Raw genomic sequence first — 18,300 nt, forward strand, 5'->3', positions numbered from 1 at the left:
TAGCCGTACCTGCGGCTTGCGGCACGTGTGCGGTAATTTTCTGGAAGAGGACGCACGCGTTGTTCCTATAAAGAAAGTTCGGAATCGCAATGGAGCGCCAAAAAAAGAGGCAGAAGCGAGGACAATATAAAAAGTATTTAAATCCCGACGAAACCTTCAAGCTGCCGAAATCGACGCGCTCCTGGTACAACCGCGCACTTGCAAACAAACAAGGCGTGAGTATCGAATGCATACCACATGTGTCTATCACGTGTGCTTGTGACCGCCGGGCTTCTGCCCACTGATCCTTTAAACGTTGTTACAGGAATCTTCTACAGTGGACAGCGGCAGTACTGCAAGAAACAAGCCTGTCAGTTCACAAGCTGCTTCAGGCAGCTCTTCGACGCTGTGCGGCTCATATCCTAACGTTGCAAATGTCGACCTTCACGACTCTAGGTCGCAATCACCACAGGGATGCATCAGTATAAATGAGGAGGAAAACATCCAACCATGCTCCTCCAGTGGCAGTGAACACTCCGCGGTTGGAGCAGCGCGCAGTCCGGAGGATGAACAGAATAGAGCTGTGAGAACACCATATATATATTCTTTACGTGCCATATGCATGAAGCGGCATCGGTCTGAAAAAAAAAAAAAATAATAATGGGCTCTCTTTGTTGGCGTTGCATAATCCTCCTCGCAGCGCCGCCCCTCCTTCTCCGCTCTAAGGGTGTGTTCCTCGCATTTTCCCGCTTTCGGTTGTTTACTGGATGTTTCTATTGCACTGATCGGTGCACCTTGTTTGAATTATTTGCACCAGAGGAAAATAAAATTGTGTGCAGTTGACCTACTGCTTGCCACTGTCCTAGAAGGAATGAATCCAGCTCTCAAAAAGTCTACAGAGAGAATAATGATGCTGCATGTAGTTAATTTCATTCCCGCTGCCTTTGCTCAATGCATGAATTAATTTCTTGCCTTTTCCCTCGAATGCCGAATGCAACACTTATCCGGCAGTTCCTGAACGTGGTAACATTTTCGCGGTATCAGTGTAAGTTCAACGTGGGAAACCCAAGTCGCCGCTACGAATAATTCAAACAAGGTGCACAGCTCAGTGCAATAGAAACATGCGGTAAACAATTCAAAATGGGAAAATACGACGAACACACCCTTAGAGCCGAGGAGCAGGGACGGCGCTGCGAGGAGGGTTATGCAACGCCATCAAGAAAAGAGCCTAATAATGCGTATCTTGCCAAATTTTTTTAAAGGCAGTTTTGATGTCTTTTATTTGTTTTTTTATTTTTTTCCCACCTGTATGCAAAATGTGAGAATCCTTGTCTACAGCAATTGAGCGTGTGCTTGAAGTGGAAGTTTAATGCAGCTGCTTTGCTATATCGGTGGCAGTGTGCTTGTGCCTGCATGGTTTATGTGCATGTCGATCTGGCTGCGCTCAAGCTGAAGTATTATCTCTAAAATTGAGGTTTCGCTGCCCTTCATCTGCACAGCACCACTCGAGCATTTGACACATAGTAGACCTCTGTGGTATTTCTTTTAGCTTGCACCTGTTTAAATGTTATTGTTTTGTTAGCACTGGTTGCTATTGCCAAGATGGGCGTGAAGGTCCAAGGTCCATCAACCTGCCATTCTTGTGTATTATACAGTTTGCACAGATGTCATCGGCCGCCATGTTTCAGACCACGTTATATAACCTACATGTCACAACCCGCTCTGGTCTAGACTGTGAAAGCTAGAATTAGCGCTCAGAGGTGGTGCTCGTAACGTCCGTGAGTGCAGCATATATAAACCTGTATTGCTGGAAGAGTGCATCCTGAATATTGATGATGAATTCCTTATGTATGCAGAAACGTCATGCCACCAGTGAGAGCACAAGCCAAGATGCAACTGGTGCATTTGTCTCTCTCTTCAAGGACATCCTGTCGTCAGTGCTAACTGTGACAGCAGGTGATATGCTGTTAATGGTTCTGAGGTATGCACTTAGGGCAAAGTTAACATATAGTGCTCTGCTGAGCCTCATTGATATGATAAATGGTTTTTTTAACCACCCTGTCCTCCCCCAGTCGAAGCACGCGATGAGCAAGCTTTTGCAAAGCACTGGGACAAGTATGAGCTTCCATTATTATTGCCCACACTGCATGGTATATGTTGGCGAGGCAGTAGCAAACATTCCCCTGGAATGCTCTGTATGTGGACATCCTTGTGGGTCATCTGCCATGGCAGATGCACCCTTTTTTGTGCTATTAGACCTTCCCTCACAGCTGTGCAAGGTGTTACAGAATTGCAGCTTTCTCGACCTGACTCAGCCACTCCAGTCAAATGGCACGTTGTGTGATATTTACGATGGCATCATGTACCAAAACTTCGTTGCTGCTACAAGTCAAGTTGGGCACAGAATCAGCTTCACATTGAATGCAGATGGCAGCCCTGTATTCAAGTCGAGTGGTACATCAATTTGGCCTATTCAACTTATCATTAACGAGCTGCCACCGACAGAAAGAATGAAAAATTTGGTATTGGCAGGTCTCTGGTTTGGAAGAGACAAACCGCACATGGGCATCTTTCAGGGTGCCTTTGTGGAGGTTTTGAACAAATTATCAGAGGAAGGATTTGAACTTGAACATAAAGGCAAAAAACAAAACTTCAAGGCCTTCTGCATTTGTTGTGCAGTTGATTCTGTGGCCAGGGCCCCCATGCAGGGTTTGACACAGTTTAACGGCTACTACGGCTGTAATTGGTGCTTGCATAGAGGGGAGAGGGTTGGGCGGTCAACGAAGTACCCTGTAGAAGAAACAGACACTGCTGAAAGGAGCGAGGAGCAGATGGTGTCAGACATGGAGAGGGCAATTGTAGAGGAGAGACCTATTAATGGCGTAAAATCTTTCTCCCCACTCATCAACTTGCAGCAGTTCAATATAGTGTGGAGCTTCGTTCCTGACTATATGCACTGTATGCTGTTGGGAGTGGGGCGGCAGTTTCTGAATATGTGGCTTGAGTCAGCAGGCTCTCCATTCTACTTAGGTCGCTGTCAGGCTGCAGTAGATGAAAAATTGATGAGCATCGCACCTCCCAGAGATGTCAAGCGCACGCCAAGGCCCACAAAAGAAAGGCGATGGTGGAAGGCAAAAGAATTCGAGAACTGGGTGCTCTTCTATAGTGTGCCTGTGCTGGATGGCATTTTGGACAGGAAGTACCTGCAGCACTGGGCATATCTGGTGGAGAGTTTGCATATCCTGCTGGAACACAAGGTGTCACTTCCTGACCTTGCTCATGCAGAGAGTCTCCTATTGGACTTCCATGGCCGCACTCAAATCCTTTATGGAAAAGCAAGCATGACTTATAACATGCACCAGCTTCTCCACATTGGCAAGAGCGTACGGCACTGGGGTCCATTATGGGCTCACTCTGCATATCCGTTCGAGGCAGGGAATGGCACCTTGAAGGAGGCTGTCAAGGCTGCCAATGGTATTCCTCACCAGCTGTGCCGTGTGCTGCAGATTGAGGGAGTAGTTGATACATGCCTGAAACTTTCTACCCATGAAGGTGCCATTCAGTACTGTGCTGCACTAGATGCAGTACAAACCAATAAAAGTGTGTTCATCTCTGAGGGGTTGCGCTTCTTTGGCCGAGGAAGGCCTTACGTGCCCTCTGCCAGCAGTAGCACCTTAACTGAAGAGCTACAGGTAGGAAACAGTGTTGAATATGCTCGCTTATGTCATAATGGTCGCATATTCACTGGTGAAAGCTATGCCAGAAACAAAAAGACAAATAACTCTGTGGTGCAGCTGTTGAATGGCACTTTTGCTGTTATTGTAAGCATCATTAGCTGTGGTCCCACGTATGTTCTTGTGCGCCCACTAAAATGCAGTGTCGTGAAGTATGGCACTGTTGAATTGAACCACCTGTTCAAAGTTCTTTCATTCACAAGGGACCTAAAACTTGTGCCATTTTCTTCAGTGAGCAACATTTGTGTTTTTATGGACGTAGGAAGTGTGTTTCTTTCACCTATACCTAGCTGTTACACTCTTTAGATGATTGCTTATTGCTGGTTTGGTTTGATTTTTGCGGTTTAATGTCCCAAAGCGACTCAGTCTATGAGGAAAGCCGTATTGGAGGGCTTCGGACAATTTAAACCCCCTGGAGTTGTTTAACGTGCACTAACATCACACAGCACATTGGTGCCAAGCGTTTCGCCTCCTTAATCATTGAGCCACCGTGGCAGGGTCTTATTGCTGGAATCTAACATTTTGCAACTGAGCGATGATAGAGGCCTTAGCGTAGGCTCCTAGATTTTAAATAATTTTTTCATTTGGGAATTTTATTTGGTTGTAGCATTGTACAGATTGCGGGCTATGTGTGCCCACCACAGTCAAAATACGACCTGAAATGTAATGCTAAAGAAGAAAATGCTTTACGCACCATGCTGCCTTGTAGGATCTAGAGTCTGTATAATGGAACAGTGTACCATAAGACAATTACAATATCGGTGGTAGTAAAATGGGCAACGAAAAGGTGGAATTTGAGGCATGCAATGAAAGCCCGAGGGTTCTGCAGAACCCATTGTGAGAACCGCTAAGATTAATACAGTTCCATTGTACAAGAGTTGAAGTCAGGCTGAAATGTGATCCATTTAGCAGAGTATCACAGTTTATTCTGTATTGTGTAACACCTTGCACACTGATTAGGTTAGGTATAATTGTGAAGTGTCTGTTATATTTTAACTGATGGATATTTACATGCTGAGAGCTATTCTCTGAGCTGTAAGATACAAGTGTTTTGGAATCGTTTTCAAACACTTTACATTCTTTAATTTGCGCTGGTATCACAATACACGCAGTTTTGTGTTTCATCTCCACTGAAATGGTGCCACTGCTGCTAGTGTTTGAGTCCATGACTTCGTGTTGAACAGCCATATACTGTGGCCATTGAGGCACTGCTGCAGATGTGAGGGTTTGCAACCCAACACTGTTGCTAGTGTACCATGACAGCATATGGTAGTAATATTGTCCCAAAGCAATGCTGGGCTTGAGATATGCTATGCCTAATGACTGCCTCATATTAATTCAGAGCAAGGGATCTGTAATGTGCACAAATAGCAATCCTAGCAGACTCACAAGAAAGACACATTACGTGTTTCAGATATGTGTTGTCGCATTGTAAGCTCTGTCGAATGATTCCTACCAACTTTCTGTCCTCTCAGGCATATTTTTCCATCATTTAAAGTGAGTGTGCTTGTTAAGTACTGCAGTGGGATGCCTCAGGGACTACACTACTGCAGGAAGGAAAAGCATGTTACATAACTTCTGGAAAATATTTTTGATTGCTATCACACACAGATAGTCACTGGCCTCTAGGAACTGTTGGCTTTCATCTCAGTGAGACTGAGTTGCATAATTTGAACTGAAATGCACATGAACTTTTTGGTACTCGGCCTCCATGTGATTGGATGTCCATGTACTGGATTAATATTCAGTAGGCACATATCAGAGTTTGTATTACGACTTGCAGGTATATTTTTCTTTGGGATAGAATTCTTATGCCAGTAAGGAAGCATTATTGCGATTGTATTCGAATGTTTGTGTTCTAAGTGCATATCTCAGACCATTTTGACTTTATGCCTTTCATCAGAATGTGTGGTTTGCTTGTAGCCTTCCTCTGTGTGCAGTGCACTTCACCTATACTTTGCCCTCCTTATGAAGTAAATAGCCAGGGACAGATTTACGAGGCGTGTCCAGAAAGTAAACATACAAAGGCCGAATACCAGAACCGAAGTGAAACCTAATTGCTAGTGCACCTAATTTGCATTTGGCTGAACTATGAGTTTGGCGCATGATGTCCTCAGTTGCCTATATGCCATAAAACCCAGCACAACACATTTGGCTGAACTACGCACATCGACAGTCATTTTTTTTTTTCATGAACTTCTGTTTTGACAAGAATTCACGGCACCACTTTGCCGCATTCTCCTGACTCGTTCAAAAAACCGCACAAACCTCTGTGAATGTCCACTGGTGGTTTGCCCCTTGTGTGCAGAAAGCATATCATGGATTGGAACTCATATTCTTCAGGATCAGTGCAGACATTCCGAATTCTTGCTACTTGACCAGACGCTGGCAAAACACTGAAAACTGGTGGGCAGTAGAAATCTTGTGGTCCAAGCTAGGTGTAGGGCAGTGCTGGCACCCCTCAGCTGTCTTTGTAACTTGGTGGCTAGCACGCAGGGTATTGTCACTCCTCGTATAGTCCTATAAAGCTCACTGCGGTGGCAATGGAGGCTGTCCACCCAATGGCATCTGCTGCTTGGTGATATTCCAGTTCATCCCACTACACTGGGACACCTGCCAGCCACATAAAATTTTACACTAGGGGGTTTCATGATGGCATCGGTTGGTAGGCCTTTTTCTGAAAGGCATTTGCAGCTTTGTTCTCGAGTTGTGCCTGGCTCTAGCAACTCTTACAGCATATGTGTGTAAAGGGAGGGAAGGGGGTAGTACGTCTGCCATGAGTCTTGAACTTTGACAAAAAGAATGGGGTCCATTGTATCTCTCTCATGGCAATCTCACTCTAGGAGGGGGCTTGCCCCCCCCCCTTTCCCCTTTCCTTAATTTTCCCCTGATGTCTTCATAAAAACGGTAGACACAGTGTTGATAAATCCAGCTGTAATTTTCATTATTTCAATGTGGGCCTTTTTTGGGGTGCTGTATGTTTTTTATCTTGATGCTGTATGTTTTTTATCTTGATGCTGTATGTATGTTTTGCATCTCTGAAAGTCTTGAGTAATGTTTTTGTTCCATAATTTTTTATGCTTTCTCGTGATGTTTTTCGCTTTGTCGTTTTTCTGTTTTGTGAAAATGTATGAATATGTGAAACTGAGCTGCATCACCTTTGTGCACACCATTTTTCAGTTTTTCTTTAAAGGGACTATGCAATAAATTAATTGCGATTGCATAAAGCAGACGAGAGATAGGCATCCCACCACTTGTCACCCTAGCGCAAGAATTTTTGAGCTAGCATCACTAACAACGAAGTTATAGATTATTAAAAATCACGCTCCTCCTCTCCCCCTCTTTACTCTAGGCGTGGAGCATCAAGAAAAAATAAAGAAAACAGCTTTGGGACTGGGCCCCACCCATGAATACGTCATTCGCTGACGTTCGGTTTGCCACTTCCGGTTGTCGCACCCAGCACCCCAGAAGCAGCGTCGGCAGCGTCTCTCCGACCTCTCTTCGCCTTCCTGGATCGCGGCGCACGTCAGATTTCTTTGCTTGTCACTGCGACAAAGGCACTGCGAGTGGTTCCCGAACTCCCGACAGAAAGAGGCGGTTGGGGTAAATTGAAAACATATGCGTGAAGGCAATGCCCTGGCTCACGCTTGCCCGAGGGGGTTATGCGGCAGCTCGAGCAGACGATTTTCACGGCTGTTGGAAGCGTGCCCGTGACATCGTGGCTGCTGTGGCTCCAGCGAATGACAACGTGTGGTGGCCTGCCGACATCACGAGTCTAGTGACGTCTATTTTCACGACTTTAGCTTTAACATCGGTCACTACGAAGACACCGATTGGCCCGCGAATTTTAGAAAGCGCAGTTTTTAAAAATTCATAATAAATTGCTGGCTCAGTTCCGAAGACTCATACTTGGTGTGAATGCTTCTTAGCATCATTTCTAAGTATTGAAAACATTTACAAGTGACTTTTAATTCATTGCATAGTCCCTTTAATGTGCTAGTATGTCCATCATTTTTGTAAATGCAGTTCTGTCTTATGGAGCCAAGCATGATTAATAAATTCATGCTTTGGTCACCTACATGGTTTGTGAAAACTGAAAAATAAACAAATGTATAATGCTTCTAGAGTACTTACTGTGCTTGTGCTTTATTGTTTATTTTAAAAATTGGATGAATATTTAGCTGATATAAGAGGTAAATCAAAATCATGTTGGTAACGTACAGTTCGAAGACAGGACGAAAGAACAAACACAACACAAGCACGTCTGTGCTTTTACCAACATGATCGCGAACAAGCAAGCCCAATTCCCCAATCTTATAAATCAAATCCTGTAACTGATGTGCCTTGCATCACCAACAAGTACACTTAATCTGGAAAAAAATTGATTGTTGCTTCATGTGATATGAGGCTTAAGTACTAAAAGCAGATATCAATATCAGGAAAATGATGTTTGATGTAACATCCATTTTAAATATTTAGCCTTTTTAACCTCACAGGAATTGCTAATAGCCAACTGTCTCGAATTCATTCAAGACTGTTTGCTTTAAAAAATTTTCTGAAAGAAAAAATTGCTGTACTGGCAAAATTGACAAAAAAACAAAGGAAATTGAATGAAATTTAAAAATGAAATGGCTTGCACTGCTGGGTGTACAGTTGGAATGTGGCAAATAAATTAGCAATGACTAATAAACACTCCAAATGCAATGATAATTCTAACGGAAACCAATTGGGACATCCAAAATGAGCATTCCAATTGGGCTGTCCACTTGGACTGCCCAATTGGGATTTGAATTCCAATTGGAACCAATTGGAGCACTGCAGTGTCCATTTGGGATGACCAATTGGAAAGGGCATTCCAATTGGACTGACCAATTGGAAAGGGCATTCCAATTGGACTGACCAATTGGAAAGGGCATTCCAATTGGACTGACCAATTGGTCTGGCCAATTGGAATGAGATTTCCAATTGGAACCCATTGAGACCAATTGGAACCAATTGGAATCCCAATGGGTTCCAATGGTTTTTTTTGACTGGGCTCTCGCGAACACAAAATAAAACAACACAATTGAGAGCGCCCTCTCGGGAACACAAAAGAAAACAAACCAATCAAGAAGCATTGAAACCGTCTCAAAATAAATTGTATGCTTTTTTATAGGCTCTGAGTGATAAATTTGCAGTATTGTAGCCAAACGCATTCATTGAGAGGTTAAAAACGCAAAGAAGTTAGCATATGGCCCCTTAAAAATACAAGCAACCGAGATGGGACCGCCCAACAAAGCCGATTGGCTGTTGCCTGCCCCTTGTCCTCCCGCAGTGTTCCTCCCACCGTTCTCCCGCCGATGTCAACGTCAAACTGACGTCACGGCAAAGCGAACGCGTTCCAAAGCGAACTCTTTCGTGATTTCGGCCCCAGGCTAGGGTGGCTGCTAAAGAGGATCAGACCGCTTGAACTGCAAAACTGGTACTGAAATAATGCAGCTTAGGAGAATGAAATCCAGGAGGAGTGTGTGTGTGTGTGTGGGGGGGGGGGGGGGGGGGGGGGGGGGAGAGACAACGAACGTGGGCTTTAAAGGCTTTGTGTCCGGGAACAGGGGTTGTGGCAGGTGGCGTGGCACGTATTGGTTGGGTTCACCTAGAAAAACTTGGAGAAAGCAATTTAAGAATTTATGCGTAAGGCTGAAGACCTTATTACAGTTTTTCAAGCTCAACCCGAGCTGTGTCTACCAAACCACCTGTCGCAGCCCCCTTGCCTGGACGCACACATTTGCCTGGATAGCAAGTCCACGTTTGATATCTCTCCCTTTTTCTTTCAGCTGAGCTGAACTGTATCATTCACAGAGTTTGCAGGTGAGTCGGTCTAATCCTCTTTAGCAGCCACCCTGCCTGGGCCAACCTTCCCACATTCCACCCTCCTGCCTCTCACCGAGGCTTCCTTCTCGGAGCGAAGGCCATGTTTAATACAGCCAATTATTAGTGCTTTGCCCAGACGCAGACGTCATCTTGTCGAAACTTTAGCTAGCAGACTCCCCCCCCCCCCCCCCACCCCCTTAATCTTTATGCACTTTGTGCAGAAATGAGCCTGATGAGAGCTATTTCTTGTCGGATTGCTGAGGAAGAGCAACCTTGGTCTGACAAGCACTGTCGGTGACTGTGTTTGCAGCAGTCACCAGCCACTGCAGTGGCACACCTCGTTGAAGGTGCACTGAAGAGGAATCTGAACTCGTATTTCTGCCACGGGAACTCGGTCTACATGTTCCCAGCATTCGTAGAAACCGTGATTTATAGCACTGTGCGGCCGATTTCCCTAATTAAATCGGAATAACGTCCGGCTCCCATCTTTTTTTTTTTAATTCCCCACATACGGTGGGAGGAGTCGACCAACGCATGGTGTGCCTTTCAGGCAGTCGCATGGCAACATTACTTTCGCTTTTATTTTGTTTCGTTTAGGTTTCCGTGAATAAATAGGTCTAGTCAGAGACTACATAGCTGCAAATTAGGCCCACGGAAATAAAAATACGTGTGTACTCTGCTTTCGCCGATAACTACTTATCACTCCGCCTATGGCAGAGGGGCAAGCCACCACGGGCCTGGATGAAAGGTTGGTTGACTCCTCCCACCATTTGCGGGGAATTTAAGAAAACAGCGCGAGCCTAACGTTAATCCGATTTAAATTAGGGAAATCGGCCGCGCAGGGCAATAATTCGAAGTTTCCAAGAACGCTCGGAACATGTACATCGATTTACAGCGGTAAAATTATGAGTTCGGATTCCTCTTCAGTGTACCTTTAACCGCTGTGCCGCTTCTCCGGCAGTGTCGGGAGTACTCGACGCGAACTATCAATCGGGCAAATTTTGCATCGTAGCGCCGCCGGAACTGGGGAGTGAAAGACAATAAACTTGGAATTAAAATGAAATCTGAATTGGAATAGAATTAGAGTTGGAACATATTGGCAGCTGAAAAAAGAACACTACCGCATTTCTCCCCCATCAACCCTATAGTTCGCGGATAAATTTTTAAAAACTTGTTGAAGTTCATGTAACGCGTCTAAGTAGATGTGTTTCGAAACCGGTATTAGTGATTCAGGTATTACGTGAGCGTCAAATAGGAACTAAAGCGAAACACAAGCTAAATAACGAGGAGGCGATCCTGGCCATTCGCGAGCCATGGTTAGAAGTACTTCCTCAAGAGGTAAATAGATATTGAAAAGCACACGACGACATGATTAAGCACATGATGACGCTTTACTAGATGGGACAACTGGAGAGAGATGCCACGCTTTGAGTTTACTAGCAATCGTTGCAGTTGAGAGAAAGGTGGAAAGAGGGCGAAAAGAAAATTTTGATATTTCGATAAACCCGCTTCTACAAAACCTTACCGAAGAATCTTTGCTGGGGGACATTTTTGGAGCAGCCTCCTTCAGCATTGAATCTTAGCGCTGCTCTCTTGACGAATGTCTTGGTCCCGTTTGGGAACCCCACTATGCAGCAGAGAAACAGGGCTGCTACATCATGAAACACTGATGACACTTCGCAACTCCCATCGCACTAAGTATGGTAATAAGGGAGTAATTACTCATTGACGTCCACCCGAGCGCAGCCATACGGCTACAAAGGAAAGCTATACAGCTTTCTCAGAAACTTCGTAGTTAAAGAAAAATTCGTCCTGGTCCGGGGTCCCTTCGTCCCTTATTACAAATCTACTCCACCTTGGGAGTTTCCCCTAAACATTTGATCAACAAAGTATGGTGTTGTACGACCGATGTTTTTGTTTAAAAAAAATATACGTGAATTACCTGTACTTCATCTGTACCTTCCTTTAGCATCTAAAAAAAAGCACAGCTTATCAAAAAAAAAAAGAACGATTAAAGCCTTCGTGTGGACCTTAAGTGAATGCGGTTCACTGCTTCGATGTGTGGGAGCTTAAATACTCCAGACTTACTTTATAAAGTTTTGTAATGCCAAGTAGATGTTACGTATTTTCTCTGACTAAATTAACCGTCCTCATTCAACTTCGTGCTTTTCAGCTATAAGCTCGTCATCTTGATTGTTAAAAAAAAAACTGCGGAAGATGTTTACTCCACCGCTGTTCTGAAGCAAGACGAACGGGTCTGCAGTTTTTTGCACAGAGGATCAAAAATATATGCTCAAACATTGGGTAAATTTGTTTATTAGTATTCTTGTCTATTAGTATTCGGGATAAGATTTATTAACTTACCCGTTACTGAATATAGTAAAATAATCTTGCCGTTCCGACATTTCCCCATCCGATCGGCTCTCGCGTGCGGTTACTTTACGCAGAACGTGCGAAAGGCAGCTCGCCTACGGACTGCCAAAATGTAATTATTGTGAAGCCTTGGTAAAAAGTCTTCAGTCCGCATCGTTTTCTTTGAAACCGTGCACCTGAGAGGGGAGGAGAATTTTCGTCCTCACTTTAAAAAAAAACTTTGGTTTCGAACGTTGTTATATGTACTCCAACATACGGCTCAAAAGAAATGGCCTGAAGATTGCATGTAGTGTGTTATTTCGGTAACAATCTTTGTTACTGTTTTTCAGCTCTTGACAGCGTATTGCTGGTAGGAAAACATTGTCAGATTTGGATTTGTGGATAAAAATTTAAGAGCCATCAGACAAATCGATTCACTAAAAAGCCCGGAGGTATGGGACGACCTACATATTGCATACACTGCTATGAATACCACTCGAGTAGATAGCAGTACAGCATTGCATAAATTACTTTGCGAAAATACGTACAAGCAACCCGCTAACTTTTTTCTCCACTACACATCGCAAACCATGTTCATCTTTTTGCCAAGTTTGTTTTTGAAAAAAAAAAACAGTATGCGTGAATTACCTGTATTTCATCTCTGCCTTCCTCGAGCATCTGAAAAAAAAAAAGTGCAGCTTATCAAAAAAAGAACGATTAAAATCTTCGTGTGGACCTTAAGTGAATGCGGTTCACTGCCCTGATGTGTGGGAGCTTATATACTCCAGATTTTAAGGAGGGCCTCGGTTCTGGCAGCCTTGATGCCTTAGGAAGCATAAGAGGGTTCTCACACAGCTTCCACCCTCGCCGTTCGATGACGTTCCACGCCGCACCAGCGGTAACTCCGAGCGTACTACGTTCGCCGCTTATGAACGTGGGTGGCGCTGATGAACACTCTCAAGGTTAGGTTACTTGCAAACATAAATACCCCCGAAATCAGATTTGACAGCCGTCGCCGTAGCTCAGAGGTAGAGCATCGGACGCGTAATTCGGAGGTCGTGAGTTCGGTTCCGGACGGCGGCATGTGGTTGTTTTTTCTTCTGCTTTTCTAATCAATTATCTTTAAGCGTTAACATATTCAGTAATATTTTTCATTGATCAACACCACAAAATAAATAAAAATAAATAATAATCCCCTGTGTTCCCTGGTTTCTGTGGCTGTTGGCTTCTCTTAAAAAATATATAACAAGCCCTTCATTTCCCTTCACTTGTCTGCTTATTTGCTTAAGGAGGGCCTCGGTTCTGGCAGCCTCGATGCCATAGAAAGCATAGGAGGGTTCTCACACAGCTTCCACCCTCGCCGTTCAATGATATTCCACGTCACACCAGCGGTAACTCAGGACGTACTACGTCCGCCGCTTACGAACGTGGGTGGCGCTGATGAACATTGTCAAGGTTAGGTTACTTGTAAACATAAATACCCCCTAAAGCAGAGGATTTGACAGCCATCGCTGTAGCTCCGAGGTAGAGCACTGGACGCGTAATTCGGAGGTCGTGGGTTCGGTTCCCGCTGGCGGTATGTGGTTGTTCTTCCTTCTGCTTTTCTAATCAATTATCTTTAAGCGTGAACATATTCAGTAATATTCTCCATTGATCAACACCACAAAATAAATATAAATAAAAATCACCTGCGTTCCTTGGTTTCTGTGGCTGTTGGCTTCTCTTAAAATGTATAACGAGCCCCTCATTCCCCTTCTCTTGTCTATATATATCGATATGCAAAATTAGAAAACGCTTTATTTAGGTAAACATTCTTGGTCGTTGACGTTTCGGACAGAGCCTGTTCTTTTTCAGGACTTGAAAAAGGAGTCTTGAAAAAACACAGGCTCTGTCCGAAACGTCTACTCCCAATAAATGTTTATCTAAATGAAGCGTTTTCAAATTTTAACTGAAGCAGTTAAAATAATTTGAAAAATGCCCGGGCTGTGCACCAAGTTCGTGCTGCGTGATCATCAATTCTGTGCTGCCTTTTGCAATGCTCGTCGATCTAGGGTCGTTTTGATGAAAAAGCCTATGCTAAAAATTTCTAAACGCTGAAGCGAAGAATCAGACTGCACTTACCCAAATGCGCTTTGCCAACTTTGATTTGCCTACGCGCGAGCTCCCAATAAGGATGATCTTGAATATATATCCCCTGAAAAAGTCGATAGAGAAGCAGACGAATTAGCCGTGAGTTTCAGTAAAACATGGTGCTGGGCGAGTTGGTAATTCATACTTGGTGGGAAGACAGCGCAAAAAACGACAACCACAGGGGAGGACAAGACACAAAGGAACGCTACTATCAACTGATTTATTTGTCGTCAAGTCACATATATATAACCGGACAGTCACATCACATGTCACATTTTGCGGTGCCAGCTATCTTGGACTAATAGATTTCAGAACGATTGTCAGTGAGAACGGCTCGTGGCAGCAATGTGTCAGCCGGTTTCTGTCGAACAAGCTTAGGTTGGTAAATGTGAATGATCCGTTCTTAACCAAGAAGTCTGAAGAAGTTTTAGGGTTCGTCCGGGATCGCCATAACTTGGGATATGCCTTCTCTGTCGATGTTGAGGATTTATTTTATTCCATTCCCCAAACTGAACTTTTAGCTGCTGTGAAAGAATCAGTCGAGGTTTCGGGAGAGCTTTCGTTTCGGTCTTCAACAGGTCTATCTCTCGACAACTTTTTAAAGCTTTTAGAATTTTATTTGGGCGTTACTTTTATCCTTTTTGACAAGCAGCCTTTTCTTCAGCGTAATGGCATATGTATAGGTTCATGTGTGGCGCCCATTTTATGCGATATATTTTTAGCTCATGTTGATCGTCTTTTGGATCAATCTTTTATTGGAGGTCCGGTTTTAAAGGTTTTTAGGTACGTCGACGATTTTTTGATCTTTTTAAAGGATGGCAGTGAAGTTTCTTTTGAAGATACTGTCCAGCAGGTTTTATCCAAGTTTAATGAGCATGGTAAAGGCCTCTCGTTCACTTACGAACTCCCACAGAATGGTGTGTTGCGTTTTTTAGACTTGAGGCTGACGGTCTCTAAGGGACACACTTGTTGGTCGTATTTCCCACGTGCAAAAAAAGAACTGTTGCCCTATGACTCGTCGCATTCCAAGACTGTAAAAAGAGCTGTTGCTTCACTCTGCTTGGAGTCGGCGCTTCTGAAGTCGTGTCCGCATGAAATGGGCGATAGCTTCGACTATCAGGTACGCAGGCTTTTATCTGCTGGTTTCCCTTGCTCGGTCTTAACGGCTGTGGCTGAAACACTCAAGAAACATGGTACCCGTCAAAAGGCGGCTGCTTCTGAACGCGCGAAAGCCAAACCAGAGGTGATGCCTTACATTCATAAGGTGCCTCACAACCTGAAGAAAGTGGCCAGCAGGCACAATGTTCCGCTTGTTTTCTCTGCGCCAAACAAGTTGGCTAAACTGTGTCCCCGCATATGCGCTGAGGGCGAGCGCGGTTGCAAAAAGCAACATGATGAAGCATTTGTTAGATGCGCCATAGGAGTTGTTTACTTGATCCCCTTGTCCTGCGGAAAATGCTATATCGGGCAGACAGGGCGTTGCTTTAACGACCGCTTAAGGGAGCATTCTCTAAATATAATAAGACAAGATAAGCTCGCCAAGTTAGTGAAGCATGTTTTGGCATGCAAATGCGTACCCGACTTCAAAGGGGCGAAGGTTCTGGGCAGGAGTTTATCCACAAAAGGAAGAGTTCTGCTTGAAGCGTTTCATATTGACAAGAAGGCGGACCACAGCGTTAGCGATCCGTCTATAGGACTGTACACAGCGGAGCGCGGTTTTTTGGAAGAATTCTTGTAACAATCTTTGTAGAAATCTTTTCTTACTTGCCTGGTCTTTTGTCATGCGTGGTTCTTTCATTTTCTTTTTGCAATCTGTATCTAACTATATCTACTTTTACAGCTGAAGAGGTGATAGCACCTTTGATATCTATTAGTCCAAGATAGCTGGCACCGCAAAATGTGACATGTGATGTGACTGTCCGGTTATATATATGTGACTTGACGACAAATAAATCAGTTGATAGTAGCGTTCCTTTGTGTCTTGTCCTCCCCTGTGGTTGTCGTTTTTTGCGTTGTCTTCCCATCAAGTATTAGCCGTGTGTTTGAAATTACGTGCAGTATTAGCAGAAGGGCATTGAAACACACACGCACGCACGCACGCACGCACGCACGCACGCACGCACGCGCGCGCGCACACACACACACACACACACACACGCACACACGCACACACGCACGCACGCACGCACGCACACACGCACGCACGCACGCACGCACGCGCACACGCACGCGCACACGCACGCGCACACGCGCACACACACGCACACGCACACGCGCACGCGCACGCGCACGCGCGCACGCACGCACGCACGCACACACGCACGCACGCGCGCACGCGCACGCACGCGCACACGCGCGCACGCACGAGCGCGCGCTCTCAAATAGACATGCACGCACGCGGGCACGCGCACACACGCACAGACCCACGCACGCACGCAAGCACGCATGCACGCACACACACAAAACCAACGTCTCAAAAATATGCGTGTAATGTGGCTTCCCCAAGAGCGGAAAGCTTAGAGAATTGAGGTCACATATGATTAGAGTGATCTTGCATTTCAAAGTCATCTATTTGGTTTTCTCCAAAAAAATGAGAAGGGGTCTTTTTTGTTGTAGAGTTTCCAGGGTCGAGCTCATAACAAATCGTAGAACTAAGACAGCACTAAGACAGCAGAGGAAAGGCGATTACGAAGTGGCACCGCATATGCCCTGGTCTACGCACAGCATTTCATGTAAATCCGAAGACTCAGTCCATTACCCTTTAACGACCATTGCTTATTTTGCCTTCGCTTTAGATTCCTTGCCCGTGCCGGGTATGTAGGCGGGCAGACCAGGACACACGCTGTAAGTCACAACTCTCAAGGTTCCACTGCATCATTTGCTTTGCTCGCCTGCGCGCCGCCGGCGCTGCCGAGGGAGCCGGAATTTCGGAGTTCTAATAAACAGCTTCATCTGCTGGCTATTCCTGCTCATGAGCATGTATGCTGAAAGCATACTTGTTCGCAATTTGCTTCTACAACTGCAAAAGTGTTATCTGACCAATGTATGGGATTAGCAACACTTCTCCTGAGCACAACAGCTATTTACCGCATTTTTAATTTGCCTAGTAAATAAATCCGCATTAAACAGATAATTTTGGACTCTTAAATCCAACATGTGTATCCTCAAATGCGGCATGCTGAAATAGTTGCGCGTGAGAACTTCCCAAGCTACTTGTCCGGCTACCGCGAGTCGCATACGGCTGCCGGTTCCATTCCGCTCACGCAAGCCAACCAGTTGGTCCAGCTTGCGGAAAATTGCCATGTGGACCAGGTCCGCCTACACCCGCAGAAGCACAAGTGCGCTTTTCCAGTTGGCTGATTATCGTGCAGCAAGTACGGCTGAGTTTGCTGGCTGAGAACGCTGCTGTAGCGCGCCCAGTCCAAGCTCAAGAGGGTCGTAAATACTGGCCTACGCCAGCTGCTGGGGACTTTTCGCAGCCGTTGCCTGCCGGAGAGGCTTCGTATCGATAAGGATTAGGTCGCTGTTTTACACGGGGGTGGGAATGTGTTGTCGCGGATGCTCTGTCACGGGCAGAGGCCACTGACATCCAACCAATAGGCAGGGGGTGGCCGTAGGGAGGAACGCCACGCCCCGCCTACTAAACACCGAGAGTACGCGCATCTTGTTGGAGTAGGAATCTCCCTAGAGGTTGCGTTCAGGACAGAAGAGCTTCTGAAGACCCAGCAGGAAGCCTCATTTTGTCAGGAGTCGATCGCATCTGTATTGAACAGATGAGCCCTTGGACAAGTCAATCCGATGTAAAGTCACTTGCATTTTGGTTCTCGCTAACTTTATTGTAGCTCGTGCTGTTACGAGTGAGTAGGAGACTTCCTGCTGAACCGTGACTGAGCTTTGCAAAACGTGCCAGGTAAACAAGGCTCAGGCGAGTGCTTGAAAGCTGTTATTTCGGAAAAAAATAGCCGATCGCCGCTTTGCGGAACTTTCATCACGTCGAGGTTCACGAAAGCGCTCCGACGACATGTCAGAAGCTTTATCGGTTCACTGCCTGGCCCCGGAATGAAGGCTGGCATAGGTATGCGCATGTGAACATGCCATGTCTGCCTAGAGAGGAAACCTAGAGGTGGAAACCCACCTGGCTTACCCCTGTCTATCGCAGACTTAACAGCTTGGCAGACCGTGGCGTGCGATCCTACTCCATTTGGATCGCTGAACTGTATCCGCGTCGAAAGGCAGCAGCGTGGGAGGTTCTGGG

The 18,300-nt window shown here is 45.3% G+C and overlaps 3 protein-coding genes across 4 annotated transcripts in view; 2 read left to right on the forward strand and 1 right to left on the reverse strand.

Annotated features, from left to right (window-relative positions):
- The window catches only part of LOC149331926 (uncharacterized), a 119,067-nt gene that overhangs the window by 79,220 nt on the left and 21,547 nt on the right, over positions 1-18,300 (reverse strand). The window contains exons 8-9 of the mRNA XM_089556941.1: positions 14,037-14,109; positions 12,564-12,593 (exon numbers count right to left, since the gene is read on the reverse strand). Of these exons, the coding sequence (XP_089413067.1) occupies positions 12,564-12,593; positions 14,037-14,109 (103 nt within the window). The remainder of the gene's footprint in view (positions 1-12,563; positions 12,594-14,036; positions 14,110-18,300) is intronic.
- Positions 10-7,842, forward strand: LOC149331929 (uncharacterized). 2 transcript variants are annotated; one of them, XM_089556942.1, is made up of 4 exons: positions 10-215; positions 305-562; positions 1,836-1,960; positions 7,066-7,842. In XM_089556942.1, exons 1-4 carry the CDS (start codon positions 90-92, stop codon positions 7,121-7,123), a joined length of 567 nt encoding a protein of 188 aa, XP_089413068.1. In that variant the 5' UTR covers positions 10-89; the 3' UTR covers positions 7,124-7,842. The 2 variants fall into 2 exon arrangements, with proteins under 2 accessions (XP_089413068.1, XP_089413069.1); XM_089556943.1 differs by having other exon boundaries at positions 1,836-1,935.
- Positions 1,970-6,569, forward strand: LOC149331930 (uncharacterized). The gene has a single exon (XM_089556940.1). The coding sequence runs from the start codon at positions 2,013-2,015 to the stop codon at positions 4,017-4,019; it is 2,007 nt and encodes a 668-aa protein (XP_089413066.1). The 5' UTR covers positions 1,970-2,012; the 3' UTR covers positions 4,020-6,569.

Source organism: Amblyomma mixtum, chromosome 8, assembly GCF_055824585.1.
Source record: "Amblyomma mixtum isolate Tamu chromosome 8, ASM5582458v1, whole genome shotgun sequence".
NCBI lineage: Eukaryota > Metazoa > Arthropoda > Arachnida > Ixodida > Ixodidae > Amblyomma > Amblyomma mixtum.

Bases quoted from the DNA above. Each gene is read 5' to 3' on its own strand.
- LOC149331929 (XM_089556942.1), top strand. From the start codon at position 90: ATGGAGCGCCAAAAAAAGAGGCAGAAGCGAGGACAATATAAAAAGTAT. The intron at 563-1,835 runs GTGAGAACACCA...TTATGTATGCAG, and splicing joins AGGATGAACAGAATAGAGCT to AAACGTCATGCCACCAGTGA. The intron at 1,961-7,065 runs GTATGCACTTAG...TCTTTACTCTAG, and splicing joins ATGCTGTTAATGGTTCTGAG to GCGTGGAGCATCAAGAAAAA.
- LOC149331930 (XM_089556940.1), top strand. From the start codon at position 2,013: ATGATAAATGGTTTTTTTAACCACCCTGTCCTCCCCCAGTCGAAGCAC.